This window comes from Pristis pectinata, chromosome 12 (genome assembly GCF_009764475.1).
Source record: "Pristis pectinata isolate sPriPec2 chromosome 12, sPriPec2.1.pri, whole genome shotgun sequence".
Taxonomy (NCBI): domain Eukaryota; kingdom Metazoa; phylum Chordata; class Chondrichthyes; order Rhinopristiformes; family Pristidae; genus Pristis; species Pristis pectinata.
In genome coordinates, this window is record NC_067416.1 from 51278259 (window position 1) to 51303484 (window position 25226).

At 47.5% G+C, this 25226-nt stretch overlaps 1 protein-coding gene across 5 annotated transcripts in view; it reads left to right on the top strand.

Annotated features, from left to right (window-relative positions):
- LOC127576556 (zinc finger protein 229-like) overlaps positions 1 to 18769 on the top strand; it is a 67256-nt gene extending 48487 nt beyond the window's left edge. For 3 of the 5 annotated variants that reach the window (XM_052027101.1, XM_052027099.1, XM_052027100.1), the window contains exon 2: positions 16873 to 18758. In XM_052027101.1, the coding sequence (XP_051883061.1) occupies positions 17158 to 18540 (1383 nt within the window). In that variant the 5' untranslated portion in view covers positions 16873 to 17157 and the 3' untranslated portion in view covers positions 18541 to 18758. Of the gene's footprint in view, positions 1 to 15807; positions 16024 to 16872 lie in introns of those variants that run through there. The other 2 variants (XM_052027102.1, XM_052027098.1) reach the window with 2 other exon arrangements.
- The last annotated feature ends 6457 nt before the right edge of the window (positions 18770 to 25226 follow it).

The window sequence follows — 25226 nt, forward strand, 5'->3', positions numbered from 1 at the left end:
CAACCTCTCAAAGCACTTCATGATGGTGGATGTCAGAGCCACTGGTTGGTAGTCATTGAGGCATGTTACCTTGCTTTTCTTCGGTACCGGCATGATAGAGGTCTTCTTAAAATAGGTGGGAACCTGTGATTGAAGCAGGGAGAGGTTAAATATATCTGCAAATACTTCTGCCAGCTGATCAGCTCAAGATCTGAGCACACGGCCAGGGACACCATCTGGGCCAAGTGCTTTCCTCGTGTTCACTCTCTGGAAGACTGATCTTATGCCTTCCCCTGTGATCACAGGTTCAGCTGCATTGGAGGCTGTCAGGGTGGATGGTGACAATCCACCTCCCTTCAGTTCAAAACGTGCATAGAATGTGTTAAGTTCATCAGGAAGGGACGTGCCGTTGTTAAGTATGGGGGGGAGGGGGAAGGGGGAGCAGGGGAGGGAGGGGGAGGGGTGGGGGATTGAGGGGGTGGGGAATTGCGGTGAGGGCAGGAGGAATGAGGGAGGAGGTGGGAGGGGGAAATGGGGAGGAGGGCGAATGGAGTGGGGAAATGAGGGGGAGGAGATGTGCAGAAGGGGGCAAAGAGGGATGAGGAGAATCGGGGAGGGGAAACACGGGAGGGGGTACTGAGAGGGATGGGTAAGGGGGAATGAGGGGGAGGGGGTCATGGACTGAGGGGGCAGAGGGGGAAGCAGAGAGGGGTAATGGGGAGGGGCAATGAGGGCGGAGATGAGGGAAGGGGCAGGGTTTGGGGGAATGGGGAGGGGGTGAGGACAGAATGATGGAGGGGGAATGAGGGAAGGGACTGGGGACCCGGGGGCCACTGAGACATTCTCAATCGGAAACGTTCTCCTTGCCCTGTTTTTAAAAAGAAATTGCAGATGCCAGAATCTGAAGTAAAACCAGAAACTGCTGGAGAATTCAGCAGGTCAGGCAGCATCTGTGGAAAGAGAAATAGAGTTAATGTTTTAGTTTGGACACTGCCCGTTGATCTGGTTGATTGTTGGAAAAATTGTAACTTATTGATCAGAGTTAGCATAGCCTTATGGAAGAGAAACTTACTAATGCCCATCTTGCTACAGAGAACTGTGTGACAGTGTCCTTGGGTATATTTCAGGTTGGGATAGATATTTTGATTTTGCTGCTTTCTCTGCCGGCCCGGCCCAAGGTGGACTCCAGGCCCCGGCTGGTGAATGACTGTTTTGCTGGGACCATTTCTGGAGCCCTGGGGATTGTGGGTATAAATGTGGCCATTGATTCTGCTGCAAAAAGCACTTTGCCTTTGCTCTGCAGGCAGTCTGGAAACACAGATGAGCAAACTGAGATTGGGACAGGTCTCCAGACACTGCTGATGTCCAAATCATTGCAGGTAAGAACTATAGTTGGGACTGAGGTCAAAAAAGGGACTAAGTCCAACAGCCAGTGAATAAAAAAAACATGTATTGTGAAAGTAATTTACCCATGTGGCTAAATTGTGTCAGTTAACACTGTGTTGAAGAAACAAAAGTCCTTGTTAATTATGGTTATTTTACAACTCAACTATGTTCAGTGTCCTCGGTTCCTTCTGCCACTGAGAACATGTTCTATTCTGTCTGGATATAGAATGGTATCTAACACATCTATTCTGGAATATTAAGTGGCAGACAACATTTGGACCACAAAACTGCCACACAATGACAATCTCCAACAAGTGAGTCTAATCATCTACCCTTCACGTTCAATGATCCTGAGGGCGTGTCCCACCAGGCTCAAGGACAGCTTCTATCCCACAGTGATAAGACTATTGAACGGTTCCCTTATACAATGAGATGGACTCTGAACTCATGATCTACCTAGTTGTGACCTTGCACCTTATTGTCTACCTGCACTGCACTTTCTCTGTAGCTGTGATACTTTGTACTGTTATTGTTTTTACCTGTACTACCTCAATGCACTCTGTACTAACTCAATGTAACTGCACTGTGTAATGAATTGACCTGTACGATCGGTATGCAAGACACAATTTTCACCGTACCTCAGTACAAGTGACAATAATAAACCAATACCATTGCCAAGTCCAACAGTATCAAGACCCAAAATGTTGACTGTCCATTTCCCTCCATAGATGCTGCCTGACCCACTTTGAGTTCCTCCAGCTCCCTTATGTATTGCTTCAGATTTCCAGCATCTGCAGTCTCTTGTGTCTCCATCTGCAGAAAGAGGGAATCTTTTGGGTTTGATACCCCTTTTAACAGTGAAAGACAGAAAACACATTGAATTTCAGTGGCAGAGTAGGTGAGGGAGGCAACGGGTAGAACAAAGGGAAGTGGCAGAAATGGCCCATTCTGATTATAGATGGAAAGACAACCAGAGATTTTGATGCCAGTCTGGATGCTGCAATGTTCCCAGATGGAAGATGACGTTGTTCCTCAAGCTTGTGTTTGTCATTATTATAACAGCTCGCTACAAAGACTAAAATCTCAGCTGAAATACTGTCCTGTACCATTTGATCACTTTTGTAAATTTCTTTTACAGGATACAAGAAGCAGAGGACTTGTTCATGGGAATCTCAAACTTAACATCAGTGAATTCACACTGGGGAGAGGCCATTCACCTGCTCTGAGTGTGGGAAGGGAGTCACTCGGTCATTCCAGTTGCTGATGCACCAACAAATTCACAGAGAAGAGGCCGTGTATCTGCACTGAGTGTGGGAAGGGCTTCCTTTAGTGAACCCACTTGCAGGCACATGAGCGAGTTCACACTGGGGAGAGGCCATTCTCCTGCTCAACGTGTGGGAAAGGCTTCACTGTGTCATCCAGCCTGAAGTATCACCAGCAGGTTCACACCGGGGAGAAGCCGTATACCTGCTCCAAGTCTGGGAAAGGATTCACTCAGTTTTCCAACCTGATGACGCACCAGAGAGTTCACACTGGGGAGAGACTGTTCTCCTGCTCAACGTGTGGGAAAAGATTCACTGTGTTATCCAGTCTGATGATGCACCAGCGAGTTCACACCGGGAAGAGGCCGTTCACCTGCTCTGAGTGCGGGAAGGGATTCCCTTCATCATCTCAGCTGCTGAAACCAGCGAATTCACACTGTGGAGAAAGATTAAACATGCTGCCAGCTCAATATACAACCATCACTGCTACTGAAATCTAACACAAATTCACAAGTGCTGCTTGTGTTCATAGGGGTTGGATTCTGTCGAAGCTGCTGATCTCGCCCAGGGTTGAACCCTAGTCATTGGGCACAGTTGATTTTCTTTTGTAATCTCTTTAACTGAGTTAGAGTTCAGTGTTCTGGATCTCTGATTAAAAAAAAGTAGTTCTGTTTGAAACACTTTATCTAAGGCCCTTCCTGTCTCTGCAATGCACACAATGAACAGTAGAAAGAGAGGCCATTCAGCCCATCTGGTGCCTTCCAGTGTTTCTGCTGCACACCAGCCTCCTCCCATCTCACCCTGTATGAATATTCGGAGGAATAAAAAGACGCAGCACAGAAATGGGCCCTTTGACTCACTGAGTCTGCACTGATTATCAACCAGTCATTTACTCTGATCCTACATTAATACATTTTTAAAATTCTGCCCACATTTGCATTGACCACACCCTGCTTCACCCCCACCACTAGCAGATTCTACTCATCACCCACACATTAGGGACAATTTACAGTCCTTTAATAACCTTTCAGCCCGCACCTCTTGGGACATGGGAGGAAACCCACACAGTCACAGGGAGAAGGTGCAAACTCCACACAGTCAACACCCGAGGTCGGGATTGAACATTGTCAACGTGAGGCAGCAGCTCTACGAGCTCTGTGCTCATTCGGCTTCCCATTCAATGCATTCCTGTCGTTCACCTCCATCCCTCCGTGTGGTGACACGTTCCACATTGTTGAACTGTGTGGGTGAAGAGCTTCCCCTGGAATTTCCTGCAGGACTTTAGGCATAATCATGGCAAAGACAAGAGCTCAGCAGGGATCTTGTCCCAGATATTAGAGCAGCACAGCTAATAGAGCTGCTACCTTGCAGTGACAGGAGCCCAGGTTCAATCCAGATCTTGGGTACTGGCTGTGTGGGGGTTCTCCCTGTGACTGGGAATTTCTTCCAGGAGCTCCAGTTTCCTCCCACGTCCCAAAGACATGCTGGTTGGTAGGTCAATTGGCTGCTGTAAATTGCCCTTGGTGAGTGGGAGAAGTTGGGGAGAGTCGACAAGAATGTCGGGAGAATTTTAAAAAAAGGATGAATGTGGGATCAGTGTGGAGTTGTGGACTGTGTCGGCCTGTTTCTGTGCTGTATCTTTCTGTGACATGCCCCATCCATCCAGCCTCGGGGTGAAAGTAATGGTGTTTAACTCTACTTTTTTTTTAAGATTGAAGATATCTTTATTAGTCACATGTACGTCGAAACACACAGTGAAATGCATCCTTTGCACAGAGTATTCTGGAAGCAGCCTGCAAGTGTCTCCACATTTCCAGCGCTGACATAGCACGCCCACAACTTCCCAACCCATACGTCTTTGGAATCTGGGAGGAAACCCACGCAGACACAGGGAGAACATACAATCTCCTTACAGTCAACGGCGGGAATTGAATCTGGGTCACTGGCGCTGTAATAGCATTACACTAAACGCTACACTACTGTGCTACTCCCAGCTCTTTTCAACATGTGGCTGTTCTCAATGGGCTGAATGTCATACAGTTGGGTCAATGCAATACAGGACTGTCCTGACAGATCCTGTGCCTCATTCATTGTCCTACCTGATTCCCCATTCACCACCTCAAACAAAATTCATTGATTTCTGTCCTGAATACAATAACTAAGCAACTAAGATTGATGCCTGGTGATCAGAGTTTAAGGAGATGCTTTCAAAAGTGGGAATGACTGCAATGTATTTTGTCGATGCTTCTCTCACCCTGTCTCTCTGATTGATGGAAAAGTGACAGAATTTTCCTTATCGTCAACAGGTGACCCCTCAGCCCAAAACCATGCTGCTGAAAATTTGGATTCTTCCCCCATGAGAAACATTCCCTCAGCTGCCACCCGATCCAATCCTTTTTAAATCTTTCTCCTTTCACCTTGAGCCTCTAGTTTTGGACGGCAGCTCCACCACCACATAACCTGACGCAGAAATGGTGAAGGATGATGTGCCACCTCGAGCTTCTGGTTCCAGGTCATTTCAATTCCCCTCCTCATTTCCACACCGACCTGTTTGTCCTCGGCCTTCTCCACTGCCATGGTGAGGCCAAACACAAACTAGAAAAAGGGCACTTTGTATTCCACTTGGTGAGCCTACAGCCCAAAGGTACGGACGTTGAATTTGACAGTTTCAGGCGACCAACTCTCGTTCCTTTCCCACTCCTCCCAGATTCTCCTTTTGTTCACCTTTTCCTCCTCCCTCTTTCCCCCACCGCCCATTCCCGAGATCCGTTCCCCTCCCGCCCCTGATTCCATCTGCTCATCATCCTTCCTCCCTTCCCAGCTTTCACTTGTCATCTCTCTGCCTCTGTCTACTTACCCCTGCCCCAGCTGCTGCCACCTGCTCACGTTCCCTCCCTTATCTGGTTCCACATCAGCTCCAGCCGATGTCTCTACCTTCTGCCTCCCCCCAACCCCCAACCCATCTGCCTCCACCTGCCCATCATCTCCCACCTCACCTGGTTCCACCTCCCAACCTCTGCCTCCCCCCTCCCTCTCACCTCTTTATGCCGGCTGTCTTCCCTCTACACTCAGTCCTGATGCAGTATCTTCACCCGAAACACCAATCATCCCTCTGCCTCCACAGATGCTGCTCGATCTGCCGAGTTCCTCCAGCAGTCTTTTTGCGGCAGATTCCAGCATCTGCAGTCTTATCGTGTCTGCAACTGCCAAAGAGCCAGACTGCGCCTGCTCCCCACACGGCAGCCCGGCACAGTCCTCCGCCTGTGATGAAAAACACTGTGACGTTTGTGAGACACGATTTCCCATTCACAAAGCCGTGCTGACTGTCCCTTAGCAGGCCTTGCCTTTCCACACACTGGTAGGTCCTGTCCCTCAGAATCCCCTCCAGTAATTTCCCACCACTGATGTTAGGTTCACTGGCCTGTGGTTCCCTGGCTTGTCCTTGCAGCCCTTTTTAAATCAATGCACACCCTCCAGACTTCTGGTGTCTCACCCCTGGCTAAGGAAGATGCAAATAACTCTGCCAGGGCCCATGAAATTTCTTTCCTATTCTTCCTGCAAGGTCTTGAGATGCAATTGGTCAGGCCCTGGAGATTTATCCATCCGAATATGCTTTAAGACTGCCAGCACCTCCTCTTTTGTAATGACGATATGTCCCAAGACATCACTACTTGTATCCCTTAATTCCTTAGCTTGCATGACCTTCTCTGTGCAAATAAAGATGAGAAATATTCATTTAAGATCTCACCCCTCTCTTGTGGTTCCACACACAGATGACAGCATTGATGCCTAAAGGGACCTATTCTCTCCCTAGTTACCCTATATTGGGCATCCCCTTTTCCTATCTTCAGTCCTGAAGAAGGGTCCTGACCCCAAAACGTTGACCTCCTGCTTTTCTCCACGGATGCTGCCTGGCCTGCTGAGTTCCTCCAGCATCATTGTGTTTTTCATCCAGATTCCAGCATCTGCCGTCCTTTATTTCTCCAATGTTACAGGGAGATGATTGACAGCAGAAGTGACCAGTTCTGATACAAACAGAGGGAATGAGTTACCCAGCATTGAATTTAATGTGGGGTCTGGAAGCCCTTCTCCTCTTATTCATGATTCACTTGCACTTCTTCCAATCCACTCACTGCATTGGGTGCTCACAGTGTGGCCTTCTCTGCACCGGAGGAACCGAACACAGGTTGGGTCACCTCTCTGTGGGGAACCTGCATTCAGTCCGCAGGAGTGACCCTGAGCTCCCGGTTACCTGTCACTTTAATTCTCCCTCCCACCCCTACCCCAACCCCTACCCCCTGCACTGTTACAACGAGGCCCAACACCAGCCTTACAAACAGCACCTCCTCTTCCCTCTGGGCACGTTGCTGCCTTCCAGATCAGGTCAATTCATTACACAATGCATTGAGATAGGACAAGGGTAAAACAATACAGAATGCAGAGTAAGGTCTCACAGCTACAGGGAAGTGCATTGCAGGTAGACAATGAGGTGCAAGGTCACAACAAGGTAGATTGTGAGGTCAAGAGTCCATCTCAAGGGAACCGTTCAATAGTCTTATCACAGTGGGATAGAAGCTGGCCTTGAGCCTGGTGGTACGTGCCCTCAGGCTCCTGTATCTTCTACCTGATGGGAGAGGGGAGAAGAGAGAATGACCCGGGTGGGTGGCGTCTTTGATTCTGCTGTCTGCAGAAAAGGTGAGATAGTGGGAGCTCAAGGTCTGCATGTTCCTATTAGAGTGAAGGGCAAGGCTGGTCGGAGTAGGGAACCCTGGATGACGAGGCCCTGTCCAGGAAAAAGGAAGCAACATGGGTCAGGTACAGGCAGCTGGGATCAAGCAAATCCCTGGAGGAGATGATGTGATGATGTGACCAAGAAAGTTGATGAGGCCAGGGTGGTAGACATGGTTTATATGGACTTCAGTAAAGCCTTTGACAAGGTTCCACATGGCAGGCTGCTCTGGACAGTTAGATGACATGGGAGCTGGCTCATTGGACACACAATTGGCTCGATGGTAGGAGGCAAGAGGGCGATGCTGGAAGGTTGTTTCTCGGACTGGAGGCCCGTGACCAGTGGAGCGCCTCAGGGCTCAGTGCTGGGCCCACTGTTGTTTGTCATCATCTACATCAAGGATTTGGATACGCCAGCACAGGGCACGGTGAGTAAGTTTACAGATGACACGAAAGTAGGTGCTCGAGTGGACAATGAAGAAGGTCATTAAAAATTACAAGGGCATCTTTATCAGCTGAGGCAGTGGGCCGAGGACTGTGGACAGGCTAGGACTTTATTCCTTAGAGCATAGGAGACTGAGAGGTGATCTTATAGAGGTGTTTTACAATCCTATGGAGGTGTTATAAAGATTTTATGAGATTTTCTAGATCTTATAAAATCATGAGGGGCAGAGACAGGGTGAATGCACTCAGTCTTTCCCCCACCCACCCTCCAGAGTTGGGGAATCAAGAACCAGAGGGCATAAGTTTAAGATGAGAGGGGAAAGATTTGATAGGAACTTGAGGGGCAACTTTTTTTTGTTTCCACAAAGGGTGGTATCTGTGTGGAATCAGCTGCCAGAGGAAGTGCTTGAGGCAGGTATAATAACAACTGTTAAAAGACAGTTGGACGGGTCCATGGATTGGAAAGGTTTAGGCGGCTCGGGGCCAAATGCTGGCAAATGGGAGCAGCCTGGATGGGGCATCTTGGTCGGCTTGGACTTGATGGGTGAAAGGACCTGTTTCTGTGCTTTCTAACTCTCTGACTCTGTAGATCGGCTGTGGCAAATTGCAGCAACAGTGCGGGGGACGGATTCATAAAGCCTGTAATAAATAGTTTTCTGGACCAGTGTGCTGAGAAACGAATGAGAGGACAGCTATTTTACATTCTTTACTTCATTATGAGAAAGGGTTAATTGATGATCTGGTGGTTAAGGTGTTTTTATGGCAGATTTATAAAAATTCAGAAGGGATTGAGTTCAATCTAAAACTCCGATCATCAATCTAACTGCTGAAGCAAGGGGCAAAATTTGGGAAACATGATTAAAGGACCTGATGGCAAACAAGCAGGGACAACATGGAAACTCAGTTTTAATTCTTTCAATGTAATATATATTCTTTATAGGCAAAAAAACACAAGGAAAAGTGATTGAAATTAAGAGAAGTCAGAAGAGAGTGTTAGATTAAAGGAAAGGCGAAAAATTTTGCCAAGATAAAGCAGTAAACCTGCAGATTAGAAAAATGTTAGATTTCAGAAAAGGGGGGCCAAGGCATTGATAAAGAAAGGCAAAGTGGAATATGAGAGTTGTCTGACAAGAAACATAAAAATAGATTCTCAGAGCTTCTATATGTGTGTACACAGAGCTGAGCTCAGGCTAATGTTGGTCCCTTATAGAGACACAGGAGAAATGATATTGACATGTCAGTAAATGGATGGAAAGTTAACCAAATCTTTTCTGTCTGTCTTCACAGAAGACATAAAATGCCTCAAAGAAATACGACAGATCCAGACTGAATGAGGAACTCAACAAAATCGTCATCAGTAAAATATGAGAGCTGGAGGAATGAATAGGAAGGTAAAGGTGATAAATTCAGAGCTGATAACCTGGGTCCTCAGGGTGTGAATGAGGTGCTGAGGGAACGAGTGGACGAATAGTTTTGTCATCTTCCAACATTCTGCAGATTTGAGAACATTTCCCACAGTTTGGAAGGCAGCAATTGTCACCCCAGTATTTGAGGAGGGAATGGAAAAACACAACTGTAGGCCGGTTAGTGTAAGATCAGTCAAATGGAGAATCTGAAAGGTACCTATGTCACGTTTAGCGTAATGCTGTACAGTGCCAGTGACCCGGGTTCAATTCCGGCTGCTGTCTGTAAGGAGTTTGTATGTTCTCCCTGTGTCAGCATGGGTTTCCTCCGGGTGCTCCGTTTACCTCCCACATTCCAAAGACGTACGGGTTAGGAAGTTGTGGGCAATGCTATGTTGGCGCTGGAAGCGTGGAGACACTTGCGGGCAGCCCCCAGAACACTCCACGCAAAAGATGCATTTCACTGTGTTTTCATGTACACGTGACTAATAAAGATATCTTATCGTCTGATAATAGAAATGGAGAGAGAGAGATGATTATGAAAGGGAAACCAAGTTTGACTGACCTGAGTCTTGTTAAGGTTGTAATACTCAAAAACAACAGAAAAACCAGAAGAAACAGGAGCAGAAGTGTCGGCCACTTCAGCCGCTCCATTACCCAAGATCACACTGATCCGACCCTGGCCTCAGACACCATTTTCCCCTTCTTTCCCCACACTCTGCAACTCCCTTGTCATTCAGATGTTTGTGCATCTCCACCATGAATGTACTGAATAACTCCGTCTCTGCAAGTCTCTGGCACCGAGAATTCCAGAGATGCTCCGTTCTCAAAGGAAGACATTCTTCATCATCTCAGATGAGTGACCCCCTGACTGATGCCACGTCCAGCAATTTCCCTGCCTTGTGCATAGTCAGTGCAGACTCAGTGAGTCAAAGGGCCCATTTCTGTGCTGCATCTCTCTATTGCTCTTAATATTTGTACCGGGTGAGATAGGAGGGGGCTGGTGTGGAGCAGAAAAACTGGAAGGCACCAGATGGGCTGAATGGCCTCTGTTACTATTGTTCATTGTGTGCATTGCAGAGACAGGAAAGGCCTTAGATAAAGTGTTTTAGACAGAACTGCTTTATTTTAATCAGAGATCCAGAACATTGAACTCTAACTCAGTGAAAGAGATTACAAAAGAAAATGAACTGTGCCCAATGACCAGGGTTCAATCCTGGGCAAGATCAGCAGCGTCGACAGAATCCGAACCCCATGCACATCAGCAACACTTGTGAATTTGCGCCAGATTTCAGTAGCAGTGATGGTTGTATATTGAGCACACAGCATGTTTAATCTTTCTCCGCAGTGTGAATTTGCTGCTGTTTCAGCAGGTGAGATGAGCAAGGGAATCCCTTCCCGCATTCAGAGCAGGTGAATGGCCTCTACCTGGTGTGAACTTGCTGGTGCCTCAGCAAATGGGATGACCGAGTGAATCCCTTCCCACACACGGAGCAGGTGTACGGCCTCCCCCCAGAGTGAACTCGCTGGTGTCCAAACAAATAGGATGACCGAGTGAATCCTTTCCCACACTCGGAGCAGGCGTACGGCCTCTCCCCAGTGTGAACCCGCTGGTGTATCAGCAGCTGAGACAACTCCATGAATCCCTTCCCGCATGTCGAGCAGATGAATGGCCTCTCCCCGGTGTGAACTCGCTGGTGTCTCAGGAAAAGGGACAACCAAGTGAATCCCTTCCCGCACTCGGAGCAGGTGTATGGCTTCTCCCCGGTGTGAACTCGCTGGTGTCTCAGCAGCTGAGACGAATCAGTGAATCCCTTCCCGCACTTGGAGCAGGTGTACGGCTTCTCCCCAGTGTGAACTCACTGGTGTGTGATCAGGCTGGATAACTGAGTAAATCCTTTCCCACACGTTAAGCAGGAGAACGGTCTCTCCCCAGTGTGAACTCGCTGGTGTGCCTGCAAGTGGGATAAGTAAGCAAAGCCCTTCCCACACTCCGAGCAGGGGAATGGCCTTTCACCGGCATTAACTTGCTGGTGCATCATCAGGCTGGATAACTGAGTGAATCCCTTACCACACGTTGAGCAGGAGAATGGCTGCTCCCCAGTATGAACACACCGGTGTGTCAGCAGGTGGGTTGAGTGATGGAAGCCCTTCCCACACTCAGTGCAGATACACGGCCTCTTCTCTGGGAATTTGTTGGTGCATCAGCAACTGGAATGACCGAGTGACTCCCTTCCCACACTCAGAGCAGGTGAACGGCCTCTCCCCAGTGTGAATTCGCTGATGTGTTTGAGATTCCCCTAAACAAATCCTCTGCTTGTTGTATCCTGTAAAAGAAATCTACAAGAGTCATCAATAGGTACAGGACAGTATTTCAGCTGAGATTTTAGTCTCTGTAGTGAGCTGTTATAATAATGACAAACACAAGCTTGAGGAACAACGTCATCTTCCATCTGGGAACATTGCAGCATCCAGACTGGCATCAAAATCTCTGGTTGTCTTTCCATCTATAATCAGAATGGGCCATTTCTGCCACTTCCCTTTGTTCTACCCATTGCCTCCCTCACCTACTCTGCCACTGAAATTCAACGTGTTTTCTGTCTTTCACTGTTAAAAGGGGTATCAAACCCAAAACATTCCCTCTTTCTGCAGATGGAGACACAAGAAACTGCAGATGCCGGAAATCTGAAGCAATACAAAAGGGAGCTGGAGGAACTGAAAGTGGGTCAGGCAGCATCTATGGAGGGAAGTGGACAGTCAATGTTTTGGATCTTGGTGGTGTTAGACTTTGTGATTGTATTGGTTTTGGTTTATTATTGTCAGTTGTACTGAGTTAGAATAGAAGTATTAGATACCATTCTATATCCAGACAGAATACAACATGTTCTCAGTGCAACATGTTCCTCTCCAACCAGTTGGCTGGGGGACATCATGTCATCGGGCCCCCGGGCCCCACTCACCGGTCCCTTCCCTCATTCCCCCTCCCTCATTCTGTTCTCACCCCCTCCCCATTCCCCCAAACCCTGCCCCTTCCCTCGCATCTCTGCCCTCATTGCCCCTCCCCATTCCCCCTCTCAGCTTCCCCCTCTGCCCCCCCGTTCCCCTTCCCCACTCCCCTTCAATCCCCCTCCCCTATTCTCCCCATCCCTCATTGCCCCCTTCTGCACATCCCCTCCCCATTTTCCCACTCCATTCCCCCTCCTCTTCCCCATCCCACCTTCTCCCTCATCCCCCTCCGTCCTCCCCCTCCCTCCGTCCATCCCAGCCCTCCTCCTCATTCTCCTCCCCCTCCCACCAGTTTCCCCTCCCTCATTCTCTCCCTCACTCATTGCCCCTCCCTTCACATTCCCCCTCCCTCCCTCCACATTAACCCCTCCTCCCCCCAACACCTCATCCCCCCTCATTTCCCCTCGGTGCCCCCACCCCTGCCCCTACCACCCCATTCGCCCGCACCCCCACCTCCCCCATTCCCCCGCCCCGAGCGCCGGACCCCGGGTCACCCACACCCCCGCACCCCGGCTGCTTCACAGAGCCGGACGTTGCCGAGCAACCCAGGAGAGGGGCCTCCCCTCCCCTCCCCTCCCCACCCCTCCCCGGCCCAGCGGCCGTCCTACCCCCGGTCGGTGGGCTGAGCTCCCCGGGACCCCGGTCCCAGCTCCCTCCCCTGGTCCCCGGAGCCCAGCGCGCCGCCCGCCCGCCTTCCCCGCCCCGCCGACCTGTGTGGCCGCCTCCAGGGAACTGTGTCCCCGGGGCCCGGGGTCTCTCTGTTGTCCCTCTCCCCGGGGCCCCGCCCTTCACTGTGTCCTGCCCTGGGCTCACTGCCCAACATTTCATCCCCAACCCCTCTGGGCTCCCCGCAAACACCCGCCGCCAGCAGAGTATTTGGCTCCAAGACACGTCCCTACATTGCACTAGCACCGGCCCCATCCCCGAGTGTGCTGACCCACACTGGGCTCAGCTGCAGACACACAATATTAAAAGACCCGTTGTTCTGTGGTTCCTTCCCCATTCTCACCCCCACCAGCTCCACCACCTCCTCCAGCCCCGTATTAAGATCGATAGATTTCTGGGCAGGAGGTAAATTGGTTTATTATTGTCACATGTACCGATGTGCAGTGAAAAACTTTGTTTTGCATCCCATCCACATGGGTCATTTCATCACATCAGTGCATTGAGGAAGTACAAGGGAAAATAATAACAGAATAAAGTGTTAGAGTTGCAGAGAAAGTGCAGTGCAGGCAGACAATAAGGTCCAAGGCCATAACGAGTTAGATTGTGAAGTCAAGAGTCCATTTTGCATTAGGGGACCATTCAATCTCCTTATAATAGCTATTGAATAATTGCCCTCCCCATTCTAACAAACGTGCACACTGAGAGCAATGTATGCATTGTTCTGCTGCACGCCATTAATGTGTGTTTCATGATCTGCTCTGCAAAGTGGCAGGTAATGAAACACACAGTCTGTGCCCGGAAATGGTCTTTGAAGAAAAATAAACCGTGACTAAACAACCACATGAGTGAGAGAGTGCCAACCAAGCCTTTGGATTAGTTTGGAAGTGAGACTGGTGATTGCTATTTAATCTGACAATGGTCATTTAGATAATACATAGACTTTGAAGGGGAAGTGGTTAAAGTGGAGAATAAAACAGGGTCGAGTCTGGGAAGATGAAAGATCTCAACCTGAGACGTTGACTGTCCATTTGCCTCCACAGATGCTGCCTGACCCGCTGAGTTCCTCCAGCATTCTGTGTGTTGCTCCAGGTTTCAGTAGCTGCAGTTTCTTGAGTCCCTCACCACCCAGGACATGCCCTCTTCTCGTTACTACCATTGGGGAGGAGGTACAGGAGCCTGAAGACCTGCACTCGATGTTTTAGGAACAGCTTCTTCCCCTCCGCTATCAGTTTTCTGAACGGTCCATGAACCCATGGTCACGACCTCATTATTCCCCTTTTGCACTATTTATTTATTTTTGTAACTTATAGTAATGTTTACATCTTGCACTGCCCCGCTGCCACGAAACAGCAGTTTCACGACACATATCTCTGAAATAAACCTGATTCCGATCTTGACTGATCTTTTACTTCTGCACCAGTTTTTTTTCACTAACCCCACATTCCCTTGATTCACCTGCATCAGACTATTGTTATTGACCACAGCTCCACAGCTCCAATACCATAATTCCATGCAAACTCATCTCCAAACTTCTAAACTTAGGACTCAACTCCCTCCTTTGCAACTGGATCCTTGACTTCCTGACCAACAGGCCGCAATCAGTGAGGATAGGCAGCAGCACCTCCAGCATGATTATTCTCAACACTGGTGCCCCTCAAGACTACATCCTCAGCCCCTGACTCTACTCCCTTTTAAGTCACGACTGCATGGCCAGATTCTGCTCTAACTCCATCTGCAATTTTGCAGATGAAACCACCGTGGGCCAGATCTCAAATAACAATTGAGTGGGAGCACAGGAAAGAGATCGAGAGCCTAGTGCCGTGGTGCCATGACAACAACCTTTCCCTCAATGTCAGTGAAACAAAAGAACTGGTCATTGACTTCAGGAAAGGAGAGGTGCACATGCTCCAGTTTACATCAATGGTGCTGAGGTCAAGAGGGTTGAGAGCTTTAATTCACAGCAGTAAAACATTACCAAAAGCCTGTCCTGGTCCAACCACGTAGATGCCATGGCCAAGAAAGCTCACCAGTGCATCTACTTCCTCAGGAGGCTGAAGAAACTTGGCATGTCCCCTTTGGCCTTCACCACATTTTAGAGGTGCACCAGAGAAAGCATTGTTATGGCAACTACTCCACCCAAGACTGCAAGAAACTGCTGACAGTTGTGGACACAGCTCAGCACATCACAGAAACCAGCCTTTCCTCCACGGACTCTGTCTACACTTCCTGCTGTCTCTGAAAAGCAGCCAACATAATCAAAGACGCTACCCACCACGGACATTCTCTCTTCACCTCCCCTCCATCGGGCAGAAGATACAAAAAAAGCCTGAAAGCACGTACCACCATGCTCAAGACAGCTTCTATCTTGTTGTTATAAGGCTATTGAATGGTTCCTTGGTACAAGATGACTTTTGACTTCACAATCTATCTCGTTATGGCCTTGGACCTTATTGTCTGCCTGCACTGCACTTTTTCTGTAACTGTAACACTTTATTCTGCATTCTGTTATTATTTTCCTTTGTACTTCCTCAATGCACTGATGTGATGAAATGACCCATATGGATGGTATGCAACACAAAGTTTTTCACCGTACATCGGTACATGTGACAATAATAAACCAATTTACCTCCTGTCCAAAAATCAATCGATCTTAATATGGGTCTGGAGGAGGTGGTAGAGATGCTGGAGGTGAGGATGGGGAAGGAACCACAGATCTCTGGAGCTTTCCGTGCACAGACTGACAACAGTGTTTCCTTCACCACACAGTTATTGTCGGCAGAATGATTTGCGGTGGAGAACGAAGCTATTTAAAGGTGCTGTTCAGGTTGGTTTGCATGGCAGCCGAATTTACCCAAGAGCCACCGCGGCCGAGAAAGCGCTCTGGTTGCAGTGAGCAAGCCCACAGCGCAGGCGCGCAATGGAGGTGACGTCATTTGCGCGCCACCTTGGACCAGGAAGTTTGGTCGAGTCCGGGGTCCGGCCCACGGTTGGGGTGAGAATCCGTGCGGGCTGCAGGATCACTGCGGGCGGCCACACTGAGCAGTCCCGGCCTTTCTCTCCCCTTCCCCCTTCCCCCTTCCACGGGGGACCCGGGCACTTTCCTGCTTGAAATCAAAGCAAACGCAGTGAGTGCGGGAAGCCCTCAGCAGGTGAGGGCAGCGTTTGTGGAAAGAGAAACAGGGAACTTTTCAAGTCCGAGACCCTTCCGTTAGACCGGGGGAGAGAGCAAAAAGGAACTTGCAGAGAGGTTTGGGGGGAGGGAGGGGGGAATAGACAGACGGGGGGTGGGTGGGGGAGAGATGGGGGTTGTGGTAGAAAGATGGCTGGGGGAGGGATTGATGGGGTGGGTGAGGAAGGGATAGGTGAGGCAGAGGAGGGACATGAGGGGTGGAGGAAGGAAAGGGGCGTTGGGGAGGGATAGATTGGAGGGTGGGGGAGGGATACCTGGGGGTAGGGAGGGATAGATGGGGGGCAAAAAGGAAAATCTCTGATTGGCTTCACTTAGGCAACCCTAGACTTGCTCTATGTTTTATTAACATTTCTGGTTAATAGACTAACAAAAATTTGACTGTCCATTTCCCTCCATAAATGCTGCCTGACCCACTTTGAGTTCCTCCAGCTCCCTTATGCATTGCTTCAGATTTCCAGTATCTGCAGTCTCTTGTGTCTCCTTCTGCAGAAAGAGGGAATGTTTTGGGTTTGATACCCCTTTTAACAGTGAAAGACAGAAAACACATTGAATTTCAGTGGCAGAGTAGGTGAGGGAGGCAACGGGTAGAACAAAGGGAAGTGGCAGAAATGGCCCATTCTGATTATAGATGGAAAGACAACCAGAGATTTTGATGCCAGTCTGGATGCTGCAATGTTCCCAGATGGAAGACGATGTTGTTCCTCAAGCTTGTGTTTGTCATTATTATAACAGCTCGCTACAGAGACTAAAATCTCAGCTGAAATACTGTCCTGTACCTATTGATGACTTTTGAAAATTTCTTTTGCAGGATCCAATAAGCAGAGGATTTGTTTATGGGAATCTCAAACACAACATCAGCGAATTCACACTGGGGAGAGGCCGTTCACCTGCTCTGAGTGTGGGAGGGGAGTCACTCGGTCATTCCAGTTGCTGATGCACCAACAAATTCACAAAGAGGCCGTGTATCTGCACTGAGTGTGGGAAGGGCTTCCTTCAGTTATCCCTCCTGTTGAGACACCAGTGTGTTCATACTGGGAAGCAGCCGTTCTCCTGCTGAACGTGTGGTAAGGGATTCGCCCAGTTATTCAGCCTGATGACACACCAGCGAGTTCACACCGGGGAGAGGCTGTACACCTGCTGTGAGTGCGGGAAGGGATTCACTCGGTCGTCCCTTTTGCTGAGGCATCAGAGAGTTCACACCGGGGTGAAGCCGTACACCTGCTTCGAGTGTGGGAAGGGATTCACTTGGTCGTCTGTTTTGCTGAGGCATCAGAGTGTTCACACTGGGGAGAAGCCGTACACCTGCTCCAAGTGTGGGAGGGGATTCACTCAGTCGTCTGATCTGCTGATACACCAACGGGTTCACACTGGGGAGAAGCCGTACACGTGCTGCGAGTGCGGGAAGGGATTTACTCGGTCGTCAAATTTGCAAATGCACCAGAGAGTTCACACCGGGGAGAGGCCATTCATCTGCTCAACGTGCGGGAAGGGATTCACACGTTCATCCTATTTGCTGACACACCAGAGAGTTCACACCGGGGAGAGGCCGTTCATCTGCTCGACGTGCGGGAAGGGATTCACTCAGACGTCTGAGCTGCTGATACACCAGCGGTTTCACACTGGGGAGAGGCCGTACACCTGCTCCGAGTGCGGGAGGGGATTCACTCGGTCATCCCATTTGCTGACGCACCAAAAAGTTCACACTAGGGAGAGGCCGTTCTCCTGCTCAACGTGTGGTAAGGGATTCACTCAGTCGTCGCAGCTGCTGAGACACCAGCAGGTTCACACCGGGGAGAAGCCGTACAGCTGCTCCGAGTGCGGGAAGGGATTCACTTGGTCATCCCTTTTGCTGAGGCATCAGAGAGTTCACTCCGGGGAGAAGCCGTACACCTGCTCCGAGTGTGGGAGGGGATTCACTCAGTCATCTGAGCTGCTGATACACCAGCGGGTTCACACTGGGGAGAAGCCGTACACCTGCTGCAAGTGCGGGAAGGGATTTACTCGGTCGTCAAATTTGCAGATGCACCAGAGAATTCACACCGGGGAGAGGCCGTACACCTGCTCCGAGTGTGGGAAGGGGTTCACTGATTCGTCCCATTTGTTGAGACACCAGCGAGTTCACACTGGGGAGAGGCCGTACACCTGCTCCGAGTGTGGGAAGGGATTCACTCAGTCGTCTGAGCTGCTGAGACACCAGCAGATTCACACTGGGCAGAAGCCATACACCTGCTCCGACTGCGGGAAGGGATTCACTCGGTTGTCAAATTTGCTGACACACCAGCGAGTTCACACTGGGGAGAGGCCGTTCATCTGTTCAACGTGTGGGAAGGGATTCACTCGGTCATCCTATTTGCTGACACACCAGAGAGTTTGCACCGGGGAAAGGCCGTACACCTGCTCCGAATGTGGGAAGGGATACACTATGTCATCCAGTCTGGTGACGCACCAGCGAATTCACACTGTGGAGGAAGATTAAACATGCTGTATGCTCAATATACAACCATCACTGCTACTGAAATCTGGTGCAAATTCACAAGTGTTACAGGTGTTCACAGGGGTCGGATTCTGTTGATGCTGCTGATCTTGCCCAGGATTGAACCCTGGTCATTGGGCACAGTTGATTTTCTTTTGTACTATCTTTCACTGAGTTAGAGTTCAATGTTCTGGATCTCTGATTAAAATAAAGCAGTTCTGTTTGAAACACTTCATCTGAAGCCCTTCCTGTCTCTGCAATGCACACAATGAACAGTAGAAAGAGAGGCCATTCAGCCCATCTGGTGCCTTCCAGTGTTTCTGCTCCACACCAGCCTCCTCCCATCTCACCCAGTATGAATATTCAGAGGAATAGAGAGATGCAGCACAGAAATGGGCCCTTTGACTCACTGAGTCTGCACTGATTATCAACTGGTCATTTACTCTGATCCCATATTGAAATATTTTTCTTTTCAATCTTTTTATTAATTTTTCAAATTAGTATAGATTAATATATATAACATTAGTAATTATACATGTGGCGCAGAGATCAGGATAACATTCATAACAGTTAATGTTTATAATCACAAGGAGTTAAAAAGTAATCTAGACCTCCCGCTCTCTTATTAAGTGAACATAATCCAAAAAGAAAATTGAAATGAGATTTAATTATATGAGAAAAGAACCTCCAAATGAAAAGAAATATTAATAATAAACCAAAAGAAAGCAAAATCTTCAAAAAAAACTGGACTGATACTTCTTCAATTAAAAAAAAATGATCATGTCATTAACTCCACTCTGTATTCAAAGGTTATTGAAAGGGATCTGATTTCAATTTAGAGGAATGGAGTTGACGACATAATATTGCTCTTTCTATTGAGAAATTTTAGTTCAGGTTTTGTTTTGTTTTTTTTTGAATTTTTTTTTTCTTTAGCTTAGTTTGGTTTGATATATTTATAATTTTTTTTATTTTGTTTTTTTTCTTTTTTATGTTTTATAATAAATCTTTTTCTTTTATATTATATTCATTCACTGACATTGGATCTACATATTTTTTTTATACTCTACTGTTCTTTATGATTATCCATGTCATGATTGTTCTCCCGATCTCTTTGTATTACATGTATAAACATTGATAGATTAATCTGTATTAATTTGAAAACTAATAAAAAGAAAAAAAAAGAAAGGGATCTGAAAAAGCTCAGCTTATATCATATGGAAATATTGAATAAATGGACTCCAAACTTCCTCAAATTTAAGCAAAGGATCAACAGTACCACTCCTAATTTTTTATAAGTTTAAACATGCTATCGTTTGAGAGAACCACTGAAAGGTGGAAGGAGGTGTTGGATCCTTCCATTTGAACAAAATGGATCGCTTGGCCATTAATGTGACAAGTGATCCTACGACAAGCAGAAGCAGATAAAAAGCCAGATTCCATCATTGGTAGCCTAAAAATTGCAGTGATAGGTTGTAAATCAATGTTCAATACAGATGAAATAATGTTAAAAATGTCTTTCCAATATTTTTCCAAAAGTGGATAGGACCAAAATATATGTGTCAGGGAAGCCACCTTCGAATTACATTTGTCACGTATAGGATTTATATGGTGATAAAAATGATCTGACTTGTCCTTGGACATATGGGTCCTGTGAACCACCTTAAACTGTATCAAAGAGTGTCTGGCACACATTGAAGATGTATTAACTAATTGAAGAATTTTCTTCCACGTCTCTGTAGGTAAAAGTTTCTGGAGTTCTCTTTCCCATTCATTCTTAATTTTATCAAGTTCCTCTGGACGTATTTTCATAATCCGATCGTAAATTATCGCTATCAGGCCCTTCTGATAAGGATTAAAACCTAAAATCTCTTCCATAATTTCAATTTTATATGGTGTTGGAAAAGAAGGTAAAGTAACTTTTAAAAAATTTCTAATCTGTAAATATCATAAAAAATATGATCTAGGCAGATTGTATTTATTAGACAACTGTTCAAATGATAAAAAACAGTTATCAATGAATAGATCACGAAAACATGTTAATCCCCTCATTTTCCATAAGGAAAAGCTGTCGATTCTGGATGGTTGAAAGAAAAAATTAGATTGAATAGGACTTGACAAGTTAAATTTATTCAATCCAAAGAATTTACAAAATTGAAACCATATCCGATTTGTATGTTTAACTATTGGATTAGTCATTTGTTTACTCAATTTAGTAAGTGCAAAAGGGAATGAAGCTCCTAAAATAGAAACTAATGAAAATCATTGCACTAATTCACACTCCAGGTGTGCCCAACAGGGACAATGAGTTGCATCTAAATCTTATGCCCAGAAAATTAAGTATCTAATATTAATTGCCCAATAGTAAAATGTAAAATTAGGTAAAGCCATACCACCATCCTTTTTTAATCTTTGTAAATATTTCTTACTTAACCTTGGGTTTTTCTTCTGCCATATATATGAAAGGATTTTGGAATCAATAGTGTCGAATAAGGATTTCGAAATAAAGGTTGGAATCTCCTGAAATAGATACAAAACTTTTGGTAAAATATTCATCTTAACTGCATCAATTCGGCCAATCAATGATAAAGAGAATGGGGACCATTTAGTAAATAATTGTTTAATGTAATTAATTAAAGGTAAAAGTTCACTTTAAATAAGTCCTCGTGTTTCTTGGTAATTTTAACACCAAGGTACGAAAAATAATCAGTCACGAATCTAAATGGTACTTGCCAATAAATTGGGACTTGCATGTTTAATGGGAAAAGTTCACTCTTATGAAGATTTAATCTATAACCAGAGAAAACACTAAACTGAGCAAGTAGTGATAATCCTGCAGGGATGGATTTCTCTGGGTTAGAGATATAAAGTAACAGGTCATCTGCATATAGTGATATCTTATGAGTCCCCTTTCCATGAGTAATACCAAATATGTTAGAAGAATGCTGAATGGCAATTGCCAAAGGTTCCAAAGCAATATTAAGCAATAAAGGACTCAAAGGGCAACCTTGTCTAGTGCCTCAGAAAAGCCTGAACAAGGGGGATCTCTGATTATTAGTAAGTATTGAAGCCACAGGTGTGTGGTAAATCAATGTGATCGCGGATATGAAATTTCAACTAAAATTAAATTTCTGAAGCGTGTTAAATAAATAAGAAGAAACTGCTGCTGAAATCTAGCGCAAATTCACAAGTGTTGCAGGTGTTCACGGGGGTCGGATTCTGTCGATGCTGCTGATCTCGCCCAGGATTGAACCCTGGTCATTGGGCACAGTTCATTTTCTTTTGTAATCTCTTTCACTGAGTTAAATGTTCTGGATCTTAAATCTTAAAATAAAGCAGTTCTGTTTGAAACACTTCATCTAATGCCTTTCCTGTCTCTGCAATGCACACAATGAACAGTAGAAAGAGAGGCCATTCAGCCCATCTGGTGCCTTCCAGTGTTTCTACTCCACACCAGCCTCCTCCCATCTCACCCAGTGTAAATATTCAGAGGCATAGAGAGATGCAGCACAGAAATGGGCCCTTTGACTAACTGAGTCTGCACTGATTATCAACCAGTCATTTACTCTGATCCTACAATAATACATTTTAACAATTCTGCCCACATTTGCATTGACCACACCCTGCTTCACCCCCACCACAATCAGATTCTACTAATCACCTGCACATTAGGGACAATTTACAGTACTTTAATAACCTTTCAGCCCACACCTGTTGGGACGTGGGAGGAAACCCACACAGTCACAGGGAGAAGGTGCAAACTCCACACAGTCAACACCCGAGGTCGGGATTGAACATTGTCAACGTGAGGCAGCAGCTCTACGAGCTCTGTGCTCATTCGGCTTCCCATTCAATGCATTCCTGTCGTTCACCTCCATCCCTCCGTGTGGTGACACGTTCCACATTGTTGAACTGTGTGGGTGAAGAGCTTCCCCTGGAATTTCCTGCAGGACTTTAGGCATAATCATGGCAAAGACAACAGCTCAGCAGGGGTCTTGTCCCAGATATTAGAGCAGCACAGCTAATAGAGCTGCTACCTTGCAGTGACAGGAGCCCAGGTTCAATCCAGATCTTGGGTACTGGCTGTGTGGGGGTTCTCCCTGTGACTGGGAATTTCTTCCAGGAGCTCCAGTTTCCTCCCACGTCCCAAAGACATGCTGGTTGGTAGGTCAATTGGCTGCTGTAAATTGCCCTTGGTGAGTGGGAGAAGTTGGGGAGAGTTGACAAGAATGTCGGGAGAATTTTTAAAAAAAGGATGAATGTGGGATGAGTGTGGAGTTATGGACTGTGTCGGCCTGTTTCTGTGCTGTATCTTTCTGTGACATTCCCCATCCATCAAGCCTCGGAGAGAAAGTAATGGTGTTGAACTCTACTTTTTTTTAAGATTTAAGATATCTTTATTAGTCACATGTACATCGAAATACACAGAGAAATGCATCTTTTTTGCGTACAGTGTTCTGGGGCAGCCTGCAAGTGTCTCCCCTCTTCCGGCGCCAACGTAGCACGCCCTTAGCTTCCCAACCTAGATTCCACCTGATCCAATCCTTTATAAATCTTTGTCCTTTCACCTTGAGCCCTCTAGTTTTTGGACGGCTGCTCCACCACCGAGAGTGGTCCTTTGGAAGAAAGTGGAGGAAGAGGGGAAGATGTGACTGGTTCTGGGATCCTGACGCAGAAATGGTGAAGGATGATGTGCCACCTCGAGCTTCCGGTTCCAGCTCATTTCAATTCCCCTCCTCATTTCCACACCGACCTGTTTGTCCTCGGCCTTCTCCACTGCCATGGTGAGGCCAAACACAAACTAGAAAAACGGCACTTTGTATTCCACTTGGTGAGCCTACAGCCCAAAGGTACGGACGTTGAATTTGACAGTTTCAGGCGACCAACTCTCGTTCCTTTCCCACTCCTCCCAGATTCTCCTTTGTTCACCTTTTCCTCCTCCCTCTTTCCCCCACCGCCCATTCCCGAGATCCGTTCCCCTCCCGCCCCTGATTCCATCTGCTCATCATCCTTCCTCCCTTCCCAGCTTTCACTTGTCATCTCTCTGCCTCTGTCTACTTACCCCTGCCCCAGCTGCTGCCACCTGCTCACGTTCCCTCCCTTATCTGGTTCACAACTGCCAAAGACCCAGACCGCTCAGAATCCCATCCAGTAATTTCCCACCACTGATGTTGGGTTCACTGGCCTGTGGTTCCCTGGCTTGTCCTTGCAGCCCTTCTTAAATAAAGGCACACCCTCCAGACTTCTGATATCTCACCCCGACAAAGGAAGATGCAAATAACTCTGCCAGGGCCCATGCAATTTCTTTCCTATTCTTCCTGAAAGGTCTTGGGATGCAATTGGTCAGGCCCTGGAGATTTGTCCACCCTAATATGCCTTAAGACTGCCAGCACCTCCTCTTTTGTAATGACGATATGTCCCAAGACATCACTACTCGTATCCCTTAATTCCTTAGCTTGCATGACCTTCTCTGTGCAAATATAGATGAGAAATATTCATTTAAGATCTTGCCCCTCTCTTGTGGTTCCACACACAGATGACAGCATTGATGCCTAAAGGGACCTATTCTCTGCCTAGTTACCCTATATTGGGCTTCCTCTTTTCCTATCTTCAGTCCTGAAGAAGGGTCCTGACCCCGAAACGTTGACCTCCTGCTTTTCTCCACGGATGCTGCCTGGCCTGCTGAGTTCCTCCAGCATCATCGTGTTTTTCATCCAGATTCCAGCATCTGCCGTCCTTTGTTTCTCCAATGTTACAGGTAGATGATCGACAGCAGAAGTGACCAGTTCTGATACAAACAGAGGGAATGAGTTACCCAGCATTGAATTTAATGTGGCGTCTGGAAGCCCTTTTCCTCTTATTCACGATTCACTTGCACTTCTTCCAATCCACTCACTGCATTGGGTGCTCACAGTGTAGCCTCCTCTACACCGGAGGATCCGAACACAGGTTGGGTCACCGCTCTGTGGGGAACCTGCATTCAGTCTGCAGGAGTGACCCTGAGCTCCCGGTAACCTATCACTTTAATTCTCCCTCCCAACCCCACCCTGACACCCTCCCCCTGCACTGTTACAACGAGGCCCGACACCAGCCTGAGGAACAGCACCTCCTCACGTTGCAGCTTTCCAGACCCTGGACATGCCCTCTTCTGGTTACCACCATCAGGGAGGAGGTACAGGAGCCTGAAGACCCACACTCAGTGATTCAGGAACAGCTTCTTCCCCTCCACCATCAGATTTCTGAACGGTCCATGAACCCATGAACACTACCTCGTTATTCCTCTTCTGACTATTTATTTATTTTTGTAACTTTTTGTCTCATGCTGCCACAAAACAACAAATTTTCAACGACATACAGTGATTCTGATTCAGCTCTGAGCTGCAGCTCACAGATTTAATTAACCACTTATCATCCCTCTCTCTGTCCTCACCCACCTCCCTCCCTCTCTTCCCCCTCCCCTCTCTCTCCCCTCCACCCCCATCCTCCCCCCTGCCCTATCCCCCTTTCCCTCCTCCCCCTCCCTCCACCCACACACCCCTCCCACCCTCCCTACCTCCTTCTCCCACCCTCCCTCCCTCCCCCTCAACCTCTCTCCCCCCCCCACTCGCCTCTCCTCTCTCCGCAAGGATCGCTCCTCTGTGACTCCCTTGTCAGCCGGTCTCTCCTCACCCATCCCCCTCCCAGCATTTATC